Below are 24229 nucleotides of genomic sequence, written 5' to 3'. Positions count from 1 at the left end.
TTTGAAAATGATTAAACTAATACAGTTTCTGAACAAGATTTACAATGTATTCAGCTCTTCAAGGACAAATCTTTACAAACACATGGTGGAAGTAGTAAAATAGCCTACATACTTGACGTCACTCAAGTGCCACAACAAAGAAAACTGCTTGAATTGGACAGACAATTTACACACCTCCTAAAATGTCTATTAATGGCACTTCAGCTACAGGGCCTCAAATTCACAACCCAAAGACACCTTGAATTTTCAAACCATGCAAAATTGTTTAAGTAACACTGCATGAAAAGTGGGATTTTCGACAGTTACCGGCGCTGTAAATTGTCGTGGAAGTTCAGGTTTACGACTGCAAACGGCAATTTACAGGCAACACTGCAAACTGTCGGAAATTGTCGGAAATTGACGTGAGACTTGCTTGCCCCGTGACCCCCCTCCCTCTAATGCTTTAACATGTAAATGAGACTGCTGTGAGCTTTACAAATGCAAATGAGGGTAGCAGGGGGAGTTTTATCCCAGGTGACTCAAAGGTATTAACTTAATTCTAAAAAAAATACAATATTTATTTATAACGCAAAATTAAAAACAGCCAAGGCTGACCAAAGTGCTGTACAGGGCAATAGATAAAATGCAGGGCAGAAACAGGACAATTAAAAAAAAAAACAATAGTTGTGTCAAGGGGTATTAAAAGTTTTCAAGGATGTTTTGAAGATGGAAATTGAGGGAGCTAGTCTGATATAGAGGGGTAGACTGTTCCAAAGTTTTGGGCCTGCAGTTGCAAAAGTGCAGTCGCCTCGTTTTTTAAGTCTGGATCTGGGCACGATGAGAAGACAGTGATCACTGGATCTCAAAGTACGAGATGGAGTGTACGGGCAGCGGAGATTGGTCAGATATTGGGGGGCCGGTTTGTTAAGAGCTTTATACACAAATAGTAAAATGTTAAAATCAATCCTGAATGTGACAGGTAGCCAGTGGAGTTTGAATAAAATAGGGGTGATCGACTCATATTTGCGTGTCCCGGTGAGAAGTCTAGCCGCTGCGTTTTGAACTAGCTGTAGACGAGAGAGAGAGGCCTGAGATAGCCCAAAATAAAGTGAGTTACAATAGTCTAAGGCCATCCTTAAAAATATTCTTGTTTGCCGTAACCCGATCGACCCTGTCAGTTTAGTAGCCTACCGACCCAATTATTTATTTTTTCCCCCTTTTAGTCTGACCGACTTGCCGGCTGAAACTTGTGTTAAGACCGACCGCTTTTTTGTAACTCTTCAAACAACTAATATTCTAATTCTAACAACTAATACTGCATACAAACATAAGCTATAGCAGTGTGATTTTTATTTCAAAATAAGAGATTTTTGTTTAACAGTAACACCAGTGACACAACTCCAGGGGACCACTACTTTCATTATAAATTTTATAATATGTATTCTGCATTTTTTTATATATATCATTTACATAATATATTTGATAGTTATGCATACATTATTGTATTTTAAATGGTGTAAAAATCTGTTATTGACCTCAAAATAAAGCATTTTCCCTCTGTACATGACTGTAGGGACGAGCACTTCTGTGGTGCTTGAAATTCTATATAATTCATAAAAATCAAATATTGCCACATTGATGGCTCAAGAGGGTGTAATTGTTCAAATAACATATTGTTTTATTTTAAAATGTGAAACACGTTTATTTTAAAAGTGTTTTTTAAGTGTAATATTTCTGTAAAGGCTAGGGACAGAAAAATTGACATTTTCATAGAATGACCCTCTTACATTTTAGCTTAAATTGATATATTTAATGAAAGTAGCTAGATTAGTTATATGTGTCATTAGCAATAGCCAATGTTATGTAAAAAAGACACAAAACCATTTATTTCAACAATTAATTTCAATCAGGCTTTGCCACAAAGGTAAAATGTGCATTCCATGCAAACAGCATCACAATCTCTTAGAGCCCAACCACTGTGCATAATACAACACGAACAGAAGATTGTATTTGACTCATGCTGCATACACATACGCAATGACAAGAATTATGCCTGCTGTACATATAGAGTTACAACTACGATTAGAGTTGTTTACATAAAATGTACCTCGTTTCTATTTTGCATTAAAAATGTTTGTGGCCCCTTTAAGAAATCCCTCTCTTCTCGCGATACTATTCACTTGTGCTGGACGCGTGCGCGCGACCAGAGAACGGCAGCCATTTTTCATTGTTCAGGAGAGCTCCATGACGGTGCGTGCATCGATCGGATTCTGTGTTATACGTTCTTCTATCTCGGTAAATATTACTCCAATATCTTTAATATGCACAAATAAGTTGTGAAGCGAAGTTAAAAGAACATTTGATGTGTACATTTTTGTTTATAGATTTATTTGGAGCGCATGTGTGACGAGGGAACCTCGTGGTGATCGGACGGTAAAGGATTGGGTATGTACGTTTTATGGTTTATGGGGGAAATTACTGATGGCATGTTTATTTGATAAATCTGTTAATGAGTTGAATCTATATTCTGTGATTATACAGTATAACTTTATGGTTAAATGCATATTTCTGGTTCCGCATGGCATGATTAAACGTGGGTTGTGGCTTTGTTAAAGTGCTTTTATTTCTCTTGTAACTTAGGCCTAAGTTACCTCAGCCACTGCCGTATTCCAGTTTGTGTTATCGTATTTAATTGTAGCCTAACATATTTTGGTTTGGAGAAATCAATTTAAATCTGACCAGTTGCAGTGTATTACACTGCATTTCAGTTTGAATTGAGTTAAGTATTCTGTGGATTTGGGTATTGATCCACTGGTTAAGCTTTTTGTGACATTTGATTGTCATCAAATTTACTGTAAACTGTTTCTACAATTTCTTTCTTTTTTTTTTTTTACTAGTGAAATCTATTTTTTTTTCTTGTGAAATCTCTTAGAACAAGGCAAACTTTTTTCTTAATCAGACTTTTATCTGTTTAATTGTGCTTCCATTGACCGCTGTCACTTATTTTAAACAGCAGTCAGAATAAAACCCCAATTTCAAAAAGCATAGTTTGCTTCCGGTGTGTATTTCTGCAATTTCACCCGGTTGCATTTTTTCTCCTTTGTTTAATTTTACTGTGACTTATGTTGTTCTTATTAATTTTACTGTGACTTATATTGTTCTTATTAATTTTACTGTGATTTATGTTGTTCTTATTAATATCACTCTCAATTAATTGTTTTCCAGCTGCCTTTAAGACATATTACATGACAGTGCGCAGGAGCTTCAGGTACAAACAACCAGATCTTGCATTGCAGGCGGAAGCTGTGGTGAATTCAGCTCGGAGTCGAGCGAGAAGAAAGACGGTAAGATTTATTAGATTAGATTCGTTTTTGGTCAATGTGACTATTTTTCAGGTGCATTTATAGATGTGTGTTGTCCATACGCAGTGCATTGCGCAGTATTGATTGTCTTTATTGTTTTTAACAGCTGCTAAAAGCGAGACAGAGTGTGCTAGCTGAGGATGAGGTGGGCCTTCGGAAGTGTGCTACCATAGACCTGATGTCTGATGAGGAAGACGGCATCGTCGGCGGGGTGTCTGGATGGATTGTGCGACCTCCGTCCTGTCGCAGCCAGGAGCTCACAGAGCTCTGTACCACGCTGCAGTCGAGATTAGAGGCGACTCCAAAGTACAGGGCAACGCACCACAGACGTCTGCAAAATGGACTGAATTCAGACAGAATGCCGCTAGTTACCTGCAGCTGTATTTTGTCAGGCCTTGTGAAATGTAAGAATATTCTGTTTTTCATGATTTCATCATAAAGCAAGAGGTCATGGGATTGATGGCTATTATTTGTTTAATAATTGTAAATAATCCTGTAATTTACAGGAAGCAGTATGCCATCTTCACAACTCTGAGACAAATTGTGGGCGCTACGAACTGGATCAAGGTAAAAAAAAAAAAAAAGAATCTTACATTCTTTTATTTTTTTACTTTCATAAAAACTTACAAACATTTTAAAGGTAAGATTCAAAGAATATGCTTTCATTCTCTTGTATAAGAAAATAGATCCGTTATAGTTTACGATCTTAATCATACATTTTGTTTCCATAGCGTAACCTCACATTTACTCAGAGCTATGTCTGCAAGTCCAGATTTTCATGACGCTGATCATGACGACATTGTAAGTAACTTTTACTATTTTCTCCTTGTTTCATTTTACTGTGACTTGCGTTGTTTTTATTCATATCACTCTCATTTAATTGTTTTCCAGCTGCCTGTAAGACATACTACGAGACAGTACGCTGGAGCTTCAGGTACAAACAACCAGATCTGGCATTGCAGGCCGAAGCTGTGACGAGTTCAGCTCGGAGTCGAGCGAGAAGAAAGAGGGTAAGATTTTTAGTCAATGTGACTATTTTTCACGTGCATTAATAGATGTTTTGTGTCCATACACAGTGCATCACAGTACTGATTGTCTGTATTGGTTGTTTTTACAGCTGCTAGAAGCGAGACGGTGTGCTAGGTGAGGATGACGTGGGCATTTGGAAGTGCGCCACCATAGATCTGATGTCCGATGAAGTTCAACCACCAGCCAGGAGCTCACAGAGCTCTGTGCTACGCTGCAGTCGAGATTAGAGGCGACTCCTAAATACAGGGCAACGCACCACAGACGGTTTCAAAGTGGATCGAATTCAGAGAGAACGCCGCTAGTCACCTACTACAGCTCCGAAGATGAAAACAGACACTGAGCTTCCAATTTGTTGTGTGTGCAGATGATCTATGCTTTGTACATAGGTGTATATTGTTTTGTGTCTGTGCTAATAAAGCTCTTTCTTTGAATAAACAGCATGTCCCTGGCAAATTTTCCATTCCTTTATAAATTCATGTCCTTGATGGTAATAATAGTGTAGTCCATAGGTTAACAATGACATGAATATACCACAGAATAGCATATTATGAATATACAAAAATAATTTATATATTATTATTTATGTGAATATTATAATTTTTTGAATTTTTAATGAGCAAGGGTGACCAATAGGAACAGATCTGCCAACCAATCACGAGTGATTTTTCTTGTTTAAACCACGTGGGTTCAACCAATAGTGAGTGAGGAAATTCAAGCCTTTCTCTGGCGGGAGCTGCTATTCATATGGTAATTAGAGCCATTCACACCTCCGGCGCGAGCGCTCTGCATACGTCATGGTTCGTTTACGACAATATTCGGCACAGACGAACGCGACGTTCACAGGCTGTAAATTGTCGTTAACTGCCGAAAATTAGGGAGATTTGCGGCCGTTTACGGGGTCGGAAATCCCAATTTTCATGCAGTGTAACCTCACAAATAACCCCAGCTGTGGCATCTGAAGTGTTTACCAAATGATGGCATGTCACCTTTCAAAAACACCCTGTCTTCAAACATCAACAGCAGGTAGAACAATCTCAATTGGCCCTCAGTAACTTCAGACATGGTTCTGACTGATTTGAGCTTTAGTGTCGGGGTGTTACTGTGCCCTGGCTTCTCAAGGCAGGTCACTCGCATCCATCTGTCTGAATGACGGTTAAGGACTCTGTTCCTGCCACCAGCACTTCATTTTCTCATCTCCTCTCAACCTCTAAAACTCACAGTGGAGTGGAACAGCAGACACTTTATTTGAGCTGACATTTAAGGTCCCAAATTTAGCAGCTGAGCTTCGGGTTTCTCCTACACACGGTACAGAGCAACACAACCTGAGCTTTGTGCCTGAAGTACCTGTCTGAGTGAATCAATGGATTTCAATTGATTGGTTTGAAATTTGTGGTCACCATGAGCAGAAGGTGAGAATGAGAGCTTTTTTGTCTCTCTCCAGGTCAGGTTTCAGGTTTTTGGGTGAGCTGGAAACAAGCTAAAGCCTGTTGCTCACAACACAATCTGCAGATACAATGAGTAAAACAAATGTGTTTCGAATAGGGGATTGGGGTGGTTGCAATATGGGTTAAGTTGTAACAACATCGGTTTAACCACTTAAGTACTATATACTATACTATATATGACCATCATTTACCCACCCTCGTGTTTTTCCAAAACTTTCTTTCTTTCTTCTGCAAAATATATTTAACGAACTATCCTTTTAAGATAAACAGCATTAAAAAATGCAGAGTTAGAGATGTTAAAGCAAAAATTGTTACAACCAACCAACCAACCAATCTCCCATACTCAAAGTAGAAACATTAAATGAAGTAGTACATTCTGAAATGGGCTTTGAGTTTTTGCAGTCTCATTTAGGGAAATGATCCCTTATATTAGATGAATCTACATTTTCATCAAAATGTACTGTGCTTCCATGGCTCTGATGACAAATTCCCTCATGAAACTATTTCTCCCTTTAGCATGGAATACAAGATGACAGAGTTTATGAGCAATATGTTCTTTATTTCTTTCATTTGCATTATTCACTGAATGTATGATATCGAATAAACGAGTGCTCCGCTGATTTAATAATCTCAACAGGTGGTTGTTGTTGCTTCCAGAATGCACAGTGATCCCATTATAAATCTTTGTAGATCATAAACTATGGCCTGCATATTGCAACTGATAGCATTATTTATTTAGGATTTAGTCGGTCAGAAAAAAGTGACAGTGTATTCGCTCCTTTCTTTTCGGCCTTACGGAAATAGATGCAGCGTATATCCCTCAACACTCTGTACTGTGCGCTGTGGTCATAGCCTTAATCTCCTTGTGTTTGCTTCTTCTCAAAACGGATTAAAGGAACGGATCAATACAGAGCTGTTAACAGACTGAGAGGAGAAGAGAAAAACAGCATTAACAGCTTAGAAGTAAATATGCAGGATCACTGTGACCACCATGACAACTGGAATTGGGAGAAAGAAATGACCATCTTAGTCTAAGACACACATTTCAGTCAGTCCTCGATTTTCTCTGATTAATAATAATAATAATTTGTTACATTTATATAGCACTTTTCTCAGTACTCAAATCGCTTTACAAATGGAAGGGGGGGAATCTCCTCAAACACCACCAATGTGCAGCATCCACCTGGATGCCGCGATGGCAGCCATATTGCGCCAGAACGCCCACCACACAGCAGCTTATTGGTGGAGAAGAGACAGGGTGATTGAGCCAATCAGTATATATGGGGATGATTAGGAGGCCATGATTATGGACAGAGACCAATGGGCAAATTTGGCCAGGATGTCAGGGTTAAACCTCTATTTTTTTTATTTTTCACTAAACCATCTTTTTTCGATGGACATCCTTGGATTTTTTATGACCACAGTCAGGACTTAGATTTAACGTCTCATCTGAAAGACAGTGCTTTTTGACAGTAAAGTGTCCCAATCACTATACTGGGGCATTAAGACCGACACAGACCACAGGGTGAGTACCCCTACTGGCCTCACTAACACCTCTTCCAGTAGCAAGCTAGTTTTCCCAGGAAGTCTCCCATCCAGATACTGATCAGGCTCAGCCCTGCTTAGCTTCAGTGGGCAACCAGTCTTTAGCTACAGGGTAATAGCTTATGATTTGATCATATATTTATGACTATTAAGGGAGGTTATTTATATGTTCTCTAAATGCCACATTGAATTGCTTGCTGATCACCAAAATAAAATAAAAAAATTATGGAGAACTGAAGGATATTTACTTTGATTATTTTTTGTCATTCTTAGCATGCACTTTCAGATAAAAGTACACAAAAGATACAGAAGATCATCTTCTGAAAAGGTCATACAATAGAGAAGAAACCAATGTGAATTATTCTATTTCTTCTTATTTTACTTTTCAAGGAACAAATAGCTATTTTTAAGGAGTGAGGACAGACAGCCCTTTTCTTTTGTTCTTTGGTCTCATAGTTTGAATATCTAACTTTTTCCATTCTACTTGAATTCCCAGCACAAAGTCATATGTATCATTTGCAGATTTATAGGGGCCGCCTGCAAAGCAAATAAGCAGGACACTTCCCGAGTGAAAAAGAGAGGACTGGACCGCTTTCTATCGTGCTTTTGTCACAACTTACTAGGGAAACAGCCTCTGCGTACATTTAAATGAGAAATTTGAAGATAATATTCTGCTTCAAATGTCCCTACCAGAACCTCTTCACATACTGTACCCTTTTGATTAAAACAGGTAAACGGTGAGGTTATTTTTAACCTTTGCATTTAAAGGCGCAGTAAGCAATTTCTGGTAAACACTGGTGATATTTGAAATTATTTTGATGCCTCCATCCCCACATTCAAGCACACGCTATGCAACACAGGCAACGACTATGGCGGAATCTCATCATCAATAAGTGAAAGCAATTTGTGCTACTATGATAATTCAGGTCGAATGTCTAATTATCATTTAGCTCCTCTACTCCTTCGATGGCAAAGTCATCCCTTCCATCCCAAAAAAGAAACAGTTTGCATGATGAACAGCTCCCTACATAACACGACAGTCCAAGTACTAATATACTACAAAAGTGAAAAGATTAAGGGGTAGCTAAAAGAATAAAATATAGCCATCACTAAAAGGGAACCAAAAGAAAAAAACATATATTAGGAGTATTAAATCTGGTTGTTTTTATGGAAACATGGGGTTTAAGTGAAGTCTTGTGTTCTGTAGATAATGAGGAAGACCTAATTCTGAATTGTTGAATATGTTGGTAGGTAGTTTTTTAGATATGTTGTGTAGCAATATATTGTTGTATTTTTATTGTATTTTTATTAATTTTTGGAGTGTTTTGATATATGTCGTGATTTTGTGACAGATGTTTGTTTCTAGTTGTAAAAAAAAAAAAAAAACCATACCCAAAATGTTAAAAAAAAAAGGAAAAAAAAAAATTTGGTACAAATAAATGGAATTCAAACGTCTCTCTCTCTCTCTCTCTCTCTCTCTCTCTCTCTCTCTCTCTCTCTCTCTCTCTCTCTCTCTCTCTCTCTCTCTCTCTCTCTCTCTCTCTCTCTCTCTCTCTCTCTCTCTCTCTCTCTCTCTCTCTCTCTCTCTCTCTCTCTCTCTCTCTCTCTCTCTCTCTCTCTCTCTCTCTCTCTCTCTCTCTCTCTCTCTCTCCTCCCCCATCATGAGTGTATACGCACCTTCATGCTGATTGGCTACAAGTGTGTTTTGGTGCTTGGTCTGAACCATTTTTCAACAGCGTTTTTCAAAAATCGCTTACTGCTCCTTTAAGGATTACAGGCTCTCTGAAATATAACAATAAAGAGAAGGAAGTGATCGAGGGAAGACGAAGGGACGGGTGAAACTTGAGAAAGCACTCAGATATCAAAGCTGACAGTCATTCTCCTTTTGCACTTCAGTAAATTCTTTAACAGTCACATCTATTAGTAATAAAAAATAAACTGCATTGGGCTCCATAGAAACTAGGAAACCTTCAAGAGTTCAAGACGTTGAACCATAAAATGTTTTCTATTTAAAGCTGATACTTCCATTCAAATCACATACAGCCTTCCAGGTTCAATCAAAGTTTGTAATATTATTTAAAAAAAATTGGGTATTATTTAAGCTTTAACGTTGTTCCCAACTTGTACAGTCGTTTTACGGTTTTAGGTTTTACAGGTGTTTCGCAACATACTTAGGTTAGTAAAGTTAGTGGTAAGTTTAGTTAGTAAGTGGTAGTAAGTGATTTTTTTCACACTAAAATCATGTTAATCAAAGACTTTGGATATACCTAGATGATTCGCTTATTAGGCTACTATGAATGGGAGAAAGTGCATCACGAAATATTGCGGAATAAGTCCCACCTTCAAAAAAAAAAAAAAAAAAAAGAGCCAACCGCCAATTGGAAAAGTCATTAATAATCAATAATGGCAGCTGCCATTAGAACAGGGATGTCCAATCCTGCTCCTGGAGGGTCACTGTTCAGAAGAGTTTAGCCAAAGCCACTAGGTGACAAGCCTGCAACCTTTAGTCACAAAGCGTAACAGCTAATGCAAACGCCGGTATGCAGGGAAAGGGGAGCAGAGGCCATTTTTTATGAATGGATGTCAATGGAGAGGAGGCTTCACTACACCGAATAACCCGCTTTTGTGAGGAAACACCTTATCATTTAAGTAATCGACAGCCTGTATGCTAATCTTTAACATGTTTTACACTAAACTTTTTGTTGTGACTATACTATTGAAAACTACAGTATTTTCATGTTTACGAACTGGACCCGTCATTGTAAGTGCCTCAGTTTACCCTGATTTGTGTTGTTTTTAAAGAAAAGGAGGGAGAAGTGCAAGTACATTTTTGTGGCAACATTATTCTGCAGGTGTTGTTAATTGAGCCTAACAAAAAATTATATAGCGGAATTGAGTGTTTACTGCTGGGAAGACTTTGGCCCTGTTTACACTAGTGCGTTTTAAATGAAAACGATCCTCGTCTATACTGGCATTTCCACTGTGTTTCAGAAACGATCTCCGTCCACACTACACTACACTACCGAAAACGCATGCCACATGACCGCTCATGCACACATTGCGCATAGAAGTGTAAACAGTTGGCTCTTGTGCATGTAGGCAGTTGCATTATTATAAAATGCAGAGTTTAACTGCACAATGGCTGCTTAAAAGGACCACAAAGTCAGCAAAGCTTGCCCCTTCCGTCTCCATGTTATTGTTTACACGGTTGTCGAGGCTGGTACTTACAGAGCCGTTAAGAGAGACGGCTCTGATCTGTATTTACCAAAATTAATGATTGCAGAACAATAGCCACCAACGGTCTCTACGATCAACTTATGCTTACGATGCTTTCTGAGAAACGCACTCCTTGGTCTATTATTGTTGTGTTCCAGTAGCGTATAATGTGGGTAGCCATGCCTTCGTTTTTCAAAAGTCTCCGTTTGGTCTGAAACACAACCTCAGAGTTTTCGAACTAAAACGGGGTCTGCAGCGAGGTTCGAGGTTTGAACATGCCGGAGTAGTGCAGGCGACAAGTTATGCATTTTAAAACGAAAACGCACTAGTGTAAACGGGGCCTTAGAGTTTGGAGAGCAGGGGCCTCATTTATAAACGTTGCGTACGCACAAAAGGTGGCGTACGCCGCTCTCTACGCAATAATTGGTATTTATAAAAAGCAAACTTGACAGGAAAATGTGCGGTCCTTCACGCAAACTCTGACCCAGGCGTACGCACAAAAACGGGTGAAATGAGAAATGGCGACACCGTCGGCAGATGGAAGAAACACGTGAAAGTGTGTGAAATTGTGTGAAACTGTAGACCGTTGTGTAAAAGAAATGGCAATACTGCCTCTCATAAATAACATGAAGACTTCACAAAGCAAGTCTTACAATTAACAGCCTAAGGCCCCGATCACACCTAACGCGTTTTTCAGGTTCGAAAACGCGAGGTGCACAGCTTTTACCATCACACAGAACGAGCAGTGCGCTGCGTTTTTTATGTTGCTAGGCAACCACTGAAACAACTATCCTGTCAGTCAAGTAAACGTCAAATCAGCCTTTTATTAAATATATTTACTTTCTGTTAACATTGTGGTAGTTACGGTCGTGAAGTCGTTAAGCTCCTGGTAACCTGCGAGAGCACCACAAGTTTATCCTCCATCATCGCACTCTCCTGGCGTTCAAGCAACTGTAGCTTTTATCACTAAAACGGAAGGCCCGCCTCTCACTTCATTCAATTGGACAGTGAAAAAAAAAGCGATGACGTCGGGCGCTTTTTCCGCTCGGAGTTGCTTTTTTTTCAACTTCAAAAACGCGAGGCGCAGCGGGCGGTAAAACGCGAGGCGCAGCAGGCGCATAAACAGCGCGCAGAACGCTCGCTGCCATAGGAAACCAATTGAAAACAGGCGCCTCTCACTGCAAAAAACGCGTTAGGTGTGATCGGGGCCTCAAGCCGCTTGTCCACCAGCGTCCGATCAATTTCTGTTCCGACGCGAAGCCTGTGACGTTTTCGCTGCTTGGTTAAATATGAAACCATAGCAACGCTCATACACAAATTCTCGCCGCTGAGTTTTCATTGGCTGCTGCCCCGCGTTTTGACGCTCTCATTTGCATAAAGTATCCACCGAGATACTTTTTTGCAGCGCCGCTGTTGACCAAATCGACGCGACGCGACCCATCATGCTTTGCGGGGCGTTTTTGCTGCCTGACGTAGTTCCATAGGAAATGAATGGGCTTTGGCGTCGCGTCAGAAATCGAGACGCTGGTGGACAAGCGGCTTAACACTCGTTTGATCGATCTGCAGTGTAAAACAAACCAAATCAAACGAAGATTACAACAGAAATGCAAATTAACACATATTTGCAAAAAGAAAAGTGAAATATGTTCTGCAATAATATTGGCATGTTATGCAATTCATCCTCATAACACATCTGTAGCTTGTCAGATGCAATCAAATGGAGGGTAATAAAATGCCATGATGCCATCACAATGCGTAATGACGCACAATGGCTGATCTTGCGCTCTTAGAAGATGTGGCAAATGGAAGGATTCGAAGTGAACGCATCTTCAGACAGCAAGAGGACTTTGATGTCCGACCATTTCTTTTTTATTTCGCCCATGGTCCGAGGTTGTGAGGCTGCAGCATTAAAGGCGTCTGCAACCTTTTGCCACTCAAGTGCCTTTTTGGCATTAGTAATGCCCACACTGTGCCCTCCAAACAACATTTTACTCCTCTTTTCCACCTCGCCAACGATAATTTCTACTTCACATTGAGTGAAGTTACGTTTCTTGGTCTTCCTCTCGGTGTTTGCCATGATTTCGCAATCGATGAATATTAACTTGTGGGCGTTTCACAGACTATTTATGGGCAACTATGGGCGTGAGATGAAGCCGCAAAAGCTGCGCTACATTTAGAATTGATTGTGATTTATTAAGGGAAAACTGCGTATATGTGCGTGCGCGCGGTTTTATAAATCCGAATATTTCTGTGCGTACGCACGTCCTATGTTTCATCCGTGCGCCACTTCTGACGCAAATCCTACGCAAAGTTTTATAAATGAGGCCCCAGGTGTCTAAGAAGTACGTTTCACCATCATGTCACATCAGCATTTGCTCCTGACATGAGCTGGGTTGCAAGAAGTCTCAGGGAAACAGATTACCCAGTGTATTCATTTTTTTAGAAACGGAGCTGAGAAAGCTATGAGCAAACATTACTCTTTGACAGCTGTAATGAGGCAACAACCAAACTCATCAATGCTGGATGAATCCATGGGGCAGGAATCCATAACTCCCAGCTACTGTGAGTTATTTGAATCCCAAAGAGAAGATTGTGTAATATGAAGGAAATGACTATTGATTCGGCTCGGCTAGTGTGCATAGTACCACTCCCTTCTGCAACACACACTTATTTATTGTGATGTTTTAGAAGTATAATAATACAGGACATTGCCCCCTCTTGTATTTTAGACTTTAACAGTATAGTGAGACCTCAGGCTATTCCATCAATGCCTGGCCCATTAAATTCTTCTTGAATTGATTGAAAAATAATAATAATAATAATAACTATATGATCCTAACACTTTGGAGTACTGTGAGTCTTTGGCCTATAATGGTTAGCAGGCAAGCAGAAACTCGCCTACTTCAAATTACATTAAGACACTCTGAAACACTAGACTCAAGTACCTTGACATACGTGGACATGCAACATCAAACCTGAGTCTTTGAATTTGATAAACTTCCAGAGGCATGAGGTAAAATAAAGAAATTAAAGAAGAGATTGTCAGTCTTATGTCAGCTCAGATCTGTTCTAAACAGCTTGCAAGCGTTTTTTGCCCTTGTGTGTTATTGAGAGAAACCTTGATGATATCTTTTGAACTCAAACAGGTCTCCAATAAAATACCTCCTATCATAAAACAACACAGACATCTTTACAGGAAAACCTACTCACATTTTGCTTTTAATCACAATAGATGTCACTTTTTCACATCGTGATATAACCACTCAATGGAACTGTACCTCAAAAGTAATTTCAAAGTTCAAAGGGTCTCAAACAAGTACATAATCAAGCGATTCAGTCAAGTGCAACTCAATAACTAGAATTTTTTGACATTTAATTTGACTTTGCTCAGGCAGAAATCTTAGTTTTTACACTGAGTTTACTATCAAGAAAGAACAAGAAATTAAGAACACGAAAGGCAATGATATACAGGTATTGCTATTGATCAACGTATAGGCTATATAATCAAGCATTCAAGAGAGCTGTGTAATAAATACAAGGTCTACACATATATGTACAAAAATATATAAATGTATGATACCATGATTATTTGAAATATACTGTCTGAAATGTAATAAAATATAAAATACTGTGTACCTTACAACATTCACAAAACAACAATGCTCATAATGTAAGCAAGCCTGAAGTCATCTCCCTTTGTACGCCAGTGGAACATTGGAGAAGTAATGTCCTTTATGATGGCCTTGACAAAGACTTTGGCAGTAACCCAAACTCAATGTCCTGACAACCACCGTGCGTTTACACTCCCAGGTCATTGCTTCTGGCCTTGATTTCTTGTTTCTCTTTAAAAAAAAAAAACATACAGACAGACCCTTATTAAAAATTCAGCAGCATCCGAACATCAGAGTTCAACTTAACTTTAACTGTGAGAATATGATTAAGGTCAGTCCAATAACAATTGTTCAAAAAGATGGCACTGAATAAAGAAGAGTTAAGGGGGTGCAGCCAACAAATATGCAACAACTGCATGATGCTATCATGTCAATATGGACCAAAATCTCTGAGGAATATTTCCAACACCTTGTTGAATCTATGCCATGAAGAATTAAGGCAGCTCTGAAGGCAAAAGCGAGTCCAGTACTAGCAAGGTGTACCTAATAAAGTGGCCGGGACTGTATACAGTACGTATACATAATCAATTGAATATTTAAAATAGTATTAAAGGTAGGGTAGGTAATAATTTTTCTAAAAAAAAAAACATTCCAAATTTGTTTAAACTGTCTTTATATACCAATACATAATTAAAATGTAAGTACTCTGAAAAAGAAAATATAAAAATCGAGTGACTGTAGACCTTTTAATCTGCAATAAACACAGCTCATTATTTCCATTCACTCCACCCCCTCCCTTCTGAGCTCCTTCCAAAGCCACGCCCCCAAAACACATGAACGCGCGACGCCAAACGCTCAGGCTGGAACAAGACGCATTTATTACCTGAGACGAGTGGAGAGGAAGGAGCGCAGTACATACAGTGACATCATGTCAGAATCACATGTAATAAAATACCTAACTTTATCACTATGAATATAAACAAATAAGATTTATTTTAGTACTCACTATCAAGCTAGCATATCGATAATGGTAAAGTTTCATTCGGTAACGAGCTATATTTATAAGGCAAAACTAAAAACAGGTTGCATTGATACACGTTTTTCCATTACCATCAGTTACACTGTGATGAAGGTGAATGTCGTGTAAGATTCATAACATATACGGTGTTTTGCATGTAAGAGCTTCCATGATGAAAACATTGTTGACTCTAATGAAGACTAACGTACACTCCGAGTCCAGAGACAAGTACCGCATCGTCGGTTCGAGGACAGGTCCGGGGTTGAGGGCGAAGCAGAGGAGGTCGTTCAAGAGTGCGGGCAGGGTCCGAGGAAGTAGTTTTTGCCTTGTTTGCCTTCGCTGACTGCATATGCAGGTGCTTTGAGCTGAATATTTCCGGGAACGGTGACATGTGATGAGTGCACGCAGGGCAGCGCGCGCAGTGGGGCTCGCCTCGGGCACGAGACATGAAGGCATCTGATTGGTTCTTTACATTCGCACCGAATGGCAGTGATTGGTCAGAGTTTTTACTGTCCTGCAGCTGCTACAGAGGTCTGATTTTTTTCATTCCTTTTTCTAAACACATAATGTATTGACTACTATCAGGATGGAAGGACCATTTCACCCAGTATAAAAAAAAGTGTTTCTGAACAGGATTACCTACCCTACCTTTAATTATAATAATAAGCCAATAACACACATTACAGATGTGTGGTCTGCACAAACCATGCATATCTTCATTGCAAGTAAACAAGCATTTAAAGCAGTCTGGGTCACAATCGTTTCATGGTTTTCAAGGATGAGTAAGGCTAGTTTGGCTTATTGAACTTATTGATGGATTTGCACTAAAATACAGAGTCTGATTGGATGCACTGCTTTTGATGTTAACTACAAAAGATGGGAATCATTTTCTGCCTCCTATTGATAAACTTGATTTACCAGACAGAAATAAATAAAGCTGAACAAGACTGCAGGTCTGAGCAGGTCAAACCACATAACACGACCACCAGTATGTCTAGTGCTGTCAAAGCTAAAATATTGATTTAGACCTTCATGTGTGACACTGAACTTATCTCCATTCACAAGGTTTTTTTCCATGCAATATTACAAGGATGTAAGACATTACAAGATTACTTTATTAGCAATCTTACTGTGATTCAGTGGCTTGAAGCTCTGATCATCACAAAACGAAGACTGACGACAGAGAGATGTTAATTGACTTCTGTAATTTCAATATCTTTGTAAAGTTCACTTTTTAAAAGGTCGATAAACAAAGAGACTTCATTTGTGTTTTGGCTTTATAAAGCTCAGTGGGTGTGAATTGGCTTTCAAGTCTAATTCCTGCTTAGAGTTAATGCTGCAGTCAAAGCATTAACTTTGAAAAAGACAGGCATTTAAAAGGCCATTCATGATAATAAAACACTTTGTTCAACACATTCGCTCTCTGCATTAAACTTTTTTTTTTTTTCTTTTTTTTTTAAGTACACAGACATGTTAAGCTGGATGATTCCGTTATGTCTAACTTCTTGTTTTGTAACTTGACGAATATGGTGGTCTTTGTCCTTTCATGTTTCTCTTTTCCATTCTTTCCTTGTGCTTTTTTGGCCAACCTCAAATCCAATTGTTCTATTGTCACTGTATAGAAACAATTTTAGGTATACTGATGACAATCCTTCCTATCGGCAATATGCACTTTGTAATAATCATGTTCCTTTCATTTTAGATTGAGTTTATGAATTATTAAATTAAATTTCTACAGCTTATAATTATTATAATTTTTTTATCTAGTTTCCATGTCTGCTCAGATCTAAATTATTCTAATTCTAACTTCAATTTTATTTTACTGAAATGGAAAAGTCTTAACCACCCACCCTTGTCAGAATTGTCATTTCTGCAATTGGAAAATGTAATTGCTCACTGATTATCTTAACAGCTACTTTTTCATCAGGAGCTCTCTATTTCCTTTGGTAATTCACTGACAGGATAATTTACAACAAAAAACGATTTAATTATTAATTTAAGTGCCTCTATTTAGTTTTTTTGAATATTCCCTTTTATGCAGTGTGTAATATAGCTGTTGTAAATGTAAACGTTTAAACAAAGTTATTGTCTCCCAAAAGAAAGAATCAACTCTGAACCGCCTTTACGAGTCGTTTGTAATTTGAATCCCACTGTGCGACGGTTCTACATCACTAGAAAATACATTTGCATATGCCTATGTTGTATGTTGTCCGCCTGCGAACAACTTGGCCCACCCTCAAACATAATTTTACTGAAGGCTGCTTCTCAAATCTCGAAGTTCAACACGGGATTCGCAAAACGCTTGTATATAGTTATTTTTACCGGTATGACTCTGACTGTTCAAACCTTTGTGACAAGACATTTAGCATTATCAATCAGCATGTTAAGAGCATTCCATAATTAACAATGCTATAATTGAGAAAATTATTTGTAGTGCAAGGAAAGACAACTTAAACTTTTAGCTACTACTGTAGGTTTACATTCCACAATATTTAAGATACAAATTAGAAAATTGTGCACAAAAAGGGGGAACTGCACACATAAGTCTGTTGTGTTAGAGCTGTACCTCAAAATGATCTGGGCCTTTAAGTTTCACTTTTATTGCTAGAACAGTATGTAAATGTATTTATTTCAGTGTACTAGGACCGTTGATACCCTTGGGAGATATCATTAGGAAGCATGGTGTTCGGTTTCACGGTTACGCTCATGATACTCATCTCTATTTTTCTTTGTGCCCTGAAGAAACATACCAATTCACAAAATTAACAGAATGCATAGTTGATATAAAAAAAACTGGATGACTACTAGTAATTTCCTAACACTTAATTCTGAAAAAAAAAACCCAGAGATTCTAATTATTGGACCAAAAGCCTCTGTACGTAATAACCTAGAACACTGTCTAACACTTGATGGCTGCTCTGTCAAGTCTTCGTAGTCAGTTATGAACATGGGTGTGCTCTTTGATACAAATCTTTCATTTGAAAGCCACATTTCTAGCAGCTGTAAAACCAACTTTTTTTCATCTTAAAAATATATCTAAATTACGACAATGTAAAAAATAAAAACAAAAATATATAAAAAACTGTGCTGAATTACCTAATAAACTGTATCTGTATGCTATGGAAGCTTGTTTCCGCCACAAAATAAAACATTTTAAAAGATAATTGCGACTTTTTATCGCACAATTGCGAGTTTACATCTCGCAATTCTGACTTTATTTCTCAGAATTGCGAGATATAAAGTCAGAATTGCGTGAAATAAAGTCAGAATTGCGAGATATAAAGTCAGAATTGCGTGTTATAAAGTCAGAATTGCGAGATATAAAGTCAGAATTCTGACTTTTTTTCTCGCAATTGCGACTTTATATCACGCAATTCTGACTTTATAACACGCAATTGCGAGTTTATATCTCAGAATTGCGACTTTATATCTCGCAATTGCGACTTTATTTCCCAGAATTGCGACTTTATAACACGCAATTCTGACTTTATATCTCGCAATTGCGACTTTATTTCTCAGAATTGCGACTTTATTTCTCACAATTCTGACTTCATATCTCGCAATTGTGAGGAAAAAAGTCACAATTCTGACTTGATATATCGCAATTGTGAGAAAAAAAGTCAGAATTGTGAGATAAAAAGTCGCAATTATTATTATTTATTTATTATTCATTGGCGGAAACAAGCTTCCATATATGCCTCATCTTTTCTCAGAATTGTGAGATATAAACTCACAATTGTGAGATATAAAGTCCAATTCTAAGGAAAAAAAAAGACAATTCACAATTCTGACTTTATAACACGCAATTGCGACTTTATATCGTGCAATTCTGACTTTGTATCTCGCAATTGCGACTTTATTTCTCAGAATTGCAACTTTATATCTCGCAATTGCGACTTTATTTCCCAGAATTGCGACTTTATAACACGCAATTCTGACTTTATATCTCGCAATTGCGACTTTATTTCTCAGAATTGCGACTTTATTTCTCACAATTCTGACTTCATATCTCGCAATTGTGAGGAAAAAAGTCACAATTCTGACTTGATATATCGCAATTGTGAGAAAAAAAGTCAGAATTTTGAGATAAAAAGTCGCAATTATTATTATTTATTTATTATTCATTGGCGGAAACAAGCTTCCATAGTATGCCTCACAGTGGGGAAGAGACTGATTATTCTTTTGTGAAAGGCATCAGGCTTGACTTAAACATTATTTTCCATTTTTTATTAAATAATTGTGCACCAGTGCAGCAACTGTAAATAAACCAATAGCTTCACTAGCTTGGTAGAAATTCAAAATAAACAGGAGTCAGGCTGGCTCCAAGACAAACCCATAGAATTATCTACAGATCTACAGTATAATAATGGGAACATTGAATCATCTTAGAGAGAGTTTCATCAAGTTGACTGTCGTAACCGAGCGCTGTTTGAATGCTGAATGACTGACAGCAGCAGCGGAGGGAAGCACTTACGTGAACTTGTGACCGACTTAAATATTCATCTGTAGGCCTACCTCACATTAAGCTACGGAATAGCTTCAGAAAACTTGGAATATAGTGCACGAAAACATTATGGTGCTTTATAATGTTTTTGTGCCTTTTGTGTGGTATAACAATAACATACATGTATGCATGCACAATATCGGATTTGGATCGGTCTCTCTGGCCAATACCCGATCCGGCAAAAATTGGCAGTATAAAAGCAATACCGATACTGAGTATCAGATCGGCGCATCCCTATAAACTATCTGTATTGTATAAAGCGCTATATAAATAAAGGTGACTTGACAATGCAGTATCATAGTTTCAAAGCCAGTATTTAAGTGCATTTGAGGTGCTTGGACTCTTGTTAAAGCAGCAACACAATGGAAGCACAGGGCTCTCTTTCCCATGTGGTGCACTCAAATGCATCCAGCAGAAACTTGCCTTTGAGCCGGTAATGTCCATCACCTCATCCACAGAGAACAACCTCTAATCTGCCTCACCAACACATGTTTTGAAGAAAAGTTCCTACTATACCTGAAAGCCCTCACCACTGTGGGTTCACCTGTAGGGTGACCCGTGTCAAATTCCACCTCATACCACCTCTTCTGCTGGGAGCCTCCATGGAGCAGGGGGCAGGGTGAGCGGCAGAGATGCTACATGTATTTTTAGCCACGCTATGAATATGAAAGATTTTAGGGAGAAAACGAGGAACAGGAGTTGGTGATAACACCTAGTAATCTGATGTGAACAGTCATATTTCACACAAGATCTCAGAGAGGCCTACTGTCTCTTCATTTTATACAAAATCAAAGTTGTAAAACAATTAATTTAATCTGCTTATGTTGTATATATAGCACATCCTCCCAAGTGCATGTGAATGAGAAGTGAATAATTGAATGCTTTTCCAAGACTTTTCATACAAATAGGTATCAGGATAAAAATCTAAACACAGCAATATGAGGGCAGACTAAGTTGCTGTTTATCAAAAGGGAAACAAATAATTTATTATCACAGATAAAAATGACTTTCCATTCTTTTAAATATCTGAATATTTCCATGGGCTTGAAAACAGAGTATTACTGGATTAGTTTGTTGATCTTAAAGGGATATTTCACCCCCAAAAAGAAAAAATGTCATAATGTATTGACCATGTCTCAGAAATCAAATATTAATGATTTTCTTTATTCTGTGGAACATGAAAAAAAAAAAAAGTCCATACAATGAAAGTCAGTGAGGTCCAGTGTTGTTCTGGACCCTATTGACTCTTTCATGTTCCACAGAATAAAGAAAATCATACAGGTTTGGAGCGACATCAGCAAATGATGACATCATTTTCATTTTACCCTTTTAAATTTCATTTTAAACAACATGAAAATAATGAACATGTTATGGGCTTGTAAAATGGCAAAAGTGCCCGTTTTTTTCTGCACCACATGTCTACCAGTGAACCAGAAACAGTTTGGTCACAGCTGGGAATTGGAGATATGCAGGAAAACACTTTCTGGTGTGACAGCTTCAAACCACCCTTACTTAAACCATGAGGTCTTTTTATCCTTTAGCACATGCACATGTTTGCCACCTTCAAATAGGGATTCTAGGACAGAAGTCCAAGGTATTTGTTGACTTTCAGTTCCTTGGTATGTTTCTTTTGGTTAAATTCTTTGAGGTTTATCTTTAGAATGTTTCATTTAAGGAGTAAAATAGCAAAAAAAAATGTTTGAGGGAATATGAAGGAACAGTTTCTAAATATATAAGTAATATATTCTAAAGTAAATCTCTCTACATTAATACACTTTTTTATTTTAGTAGAAATTTTTCAGTTACAATATGCCTTGGAGATTTACCACAAATGTTTTCCCAGTTTAAACCCAAAGAAAATTAGCTATTTTCTTTTCACACCAGAGGTACTGAGCTAATGAGGCACACAATTTATGGGCAGCTGACTAACACTGCCCTTCACATATGCTTCAATTATTGTTCTTGTGGAATTTCTTGATGTTACGGCTAGTATTCTGTTGACCAAAACCTATGCACAATGCACCACATTTTATGTTATGTGGAGGTCACTATAAATTTTCACTTTCTGCTATTCCATCTTGAGTTCTTCCAAGCCCAAGGCTAACCATTCTAACCATTATCCTGTTAATACAGTAGGTTATACAATGTGAATGTCAACAGCAGTCTTGTTCAGGACTCTTAAAAAGTTCATCCAACTGTAATGGCCAGCTCAATGCTGAATCTTTAGCTGTGTCCCAATTCAGAGCCTGCATCCTTTAAAGAACTCAGACTTCAGATGCTGCATCCTTCAAAGGCCACGAAGGTCGGACCGAGCATTGTTAAATGGGACGGTCTAGCCTACAGAGGATTGTTCTTGTCGCCTTGCAACTGTGACAGCTGCCGTTGATGAGTGACAGTTACGTTTGTACTGGACTTTTTTGAAAGTTATATTAAACTGTCTGAAAACAAAACAGGGTTCACAAATTGCCCAAATATGTTCACCACAGTCCATTTCTGAATGTGAAGAGTATAAACTATATTTAATCGCATTTTGGTAGGATATAAGTCAACATTTGAACCACTTCACTTCACTTTTTTTTTTTTTTACATTTTAAGTCATTTAGATATTTGTGTAGCTGAAACCAAATACTTACATTAAAAAGTGTAATTCAGCAGTTTCTCTTGTCATCACTGGCACGCAATAAATTCTGGGGTAGGCAAGGCTGCGAAGTATCCTGTTGTATCCTTAATTTCACAGGAAACGAAGGATGCATTTGAAGGAGCCTCAGAATTGGGGCAGGCTTCGTCGTGCCGGGGTGAAGCAATCGGCCTTCAAATGCGGCCTTCGAAGGATGCAGCAGACTATGAATTGGGCTGTGTCCACAAGTTCCTGTTGAGGCACAACTGACCATAGCTGTACATTTCTCTCAAAGATTCTCTATCTGCCTGATAGCCATCTCCAGATGGACCCCGAAGAAGTGTACCCCAAGGATATTCATTTGCAGCTCTAATGTTCTGTGGCAAAAGGACTGAAGTAATTTCATCTGAAATAAATTGAATCTCAAAGCTCATCGGAAGCTTAAGTTAAGCCCGCAGGTACAACAGCCTTCCTCTTTATGAGCAAAATTGACAAAAAGAGAAGGTCTGAAATCACATATAAATGATAACGTAAACAGAGGCAGAAGGGAAAAGTGAAATGAGGCTTTGCCTCACTCTGTGCAAGTCGAATGTGCTGTGGGAGACGTTGTGATGGATTTCGGTTTAGAGCGTGTGGAGCAGCTGTTTGCTCTGAGCCTGTTTTTGAAGAGAAAAGCAAAGTGTGGACACATGCCACCACAAAAGGCAGCAGTCTATTAAATGGCATGCTTTCACCCAGGGCTTACTGCTTCTAACCACTGAATCAGAAAAGTCAGGTTTTATAATGCACATTGACATATTCTCCTTTGCACTTTTAATTACTGTCCTCTCTGCAATCTATTTTCCCCATGTTCTTGTTTTCTCCAGAAATGATTTACTGAGCTATGACATCAACTAGCTGTTCAGCCGGTATCTCCATGTCACCCCTTTTTTGCCCTCCCCCTTTTACAGACCCGACAGAGCACATGAAAGGGGATTTTGAGGCACATCAATTCTGCACTCAGACACGGACACATCGGAGCATTTCCCTCCATGCTGTATCCCCATCTGACTCTTACTTTTTATAGAAACGCCACATCCTCCTATTTTCTATTACAATATATACATTATATAGACAGCTGAGAATAGACCAGAAACTCTTTCAGAATTCTAGGAATAAAATGCAGTTTCAAAATCTTTTTTAATTGATCCTTTTTAGTGAGATTACAAAAGCACTGATAGTCTTCAGCCTTATCTTTCGCAATGGGTCATTCCAAGAAATGGGGGCCGTATCCGGTTTTAAAAAGTGATTTTTTAAAGCAAATTACTTTATAATGATAAATAAAAAATATATAATGATTGCCATCTTAAGCGAAATTAAAAATAGTCAGAAATTTGCTAAACGCAATCATAGGTTAATCATTTAGGGTTGCAAACCTAACAAAATATAGGCTATGATGAAAAATATAATAAAGTCAAAAAAGAGATAACATCTTGAAAGAATGGTGTCATCATCATTAAAATGTGAAGTAAAACATGTTTATCTATGTATCTCTCTATAATACTTTTAAGGAGGCTTCTCATTGTTGAAGTCGTTGTTTACACATGTTCATGAGGGACAGAAGGCTGCTTTTTCACAGAATGACCCAATCATGTCCCTTTTTGTTCCATACACACTCCAACTAGTGAAATAAATAGGCTACATAAATAGATAGATAAATACTTTGCTGTAAATTTTATCGTCAATATCCCCAGCAGAGATTCCCTCACAAGATGTGAAATCAATACGCTTTAGAGCTCTAAGATCCTCGTCCCACGCAAACCTGCCGTATTATGTTTTTATTTTGCTAGAGGAGAGTCGACGGAAACGCACCGACGCACACAAGACTAATGGTACATATTTCGTGTCCTTTTTGGAGAGACGC

At 38.2% G+C, this 24229-nt stretch overlaps 1 protein-coding gene across 1 annotated transcript; it reads left to right on the top strand.

Annotated features, from left to right (window-relative positions):
- The first annotated feature begins 1623 nt into the window (after positions 1-1623).
- LOC311304924 (uncharacterized protein) lies at positions 1624-4901 on the top strand. The gene is made up of 7 exons (XM_084432279.1): positions 1624-2424; positions 3205-3323; positions 3448-3745; positions 3848-3908; positions 4073-4142; positions 4233-4351; positions 4459-4901. Coding segments are annotated over exons 2-4 (399 nt in total). The 5' UTR covers positions 1624-2424; positions 3205-3224; the 3' UTR covers positions 3850-3908; positions 4073-4142; positions 4233-4351; positions 4459-4901.
- Positions 4902-24229: the final 19328 nt, after the last annotated feature.

This window comes from Rutilus rutilus (genome assembly GCF_951802725.1).
Source record: "Rutilus rutilus genome assembly, chromosome: 15".
Classification (NCBI taxonomy): domain Eukaryota; kingdom Metazoa; phylum Chordata; class Actinopteri; order Cypriniformes; family Leuciscidae; genus Rutilus; species Rutilus rutilus.
Note: the sequence above shows the minus strand (reverse complement) of the source record. Positions and strands in the feature narration are given on the sequence as shown.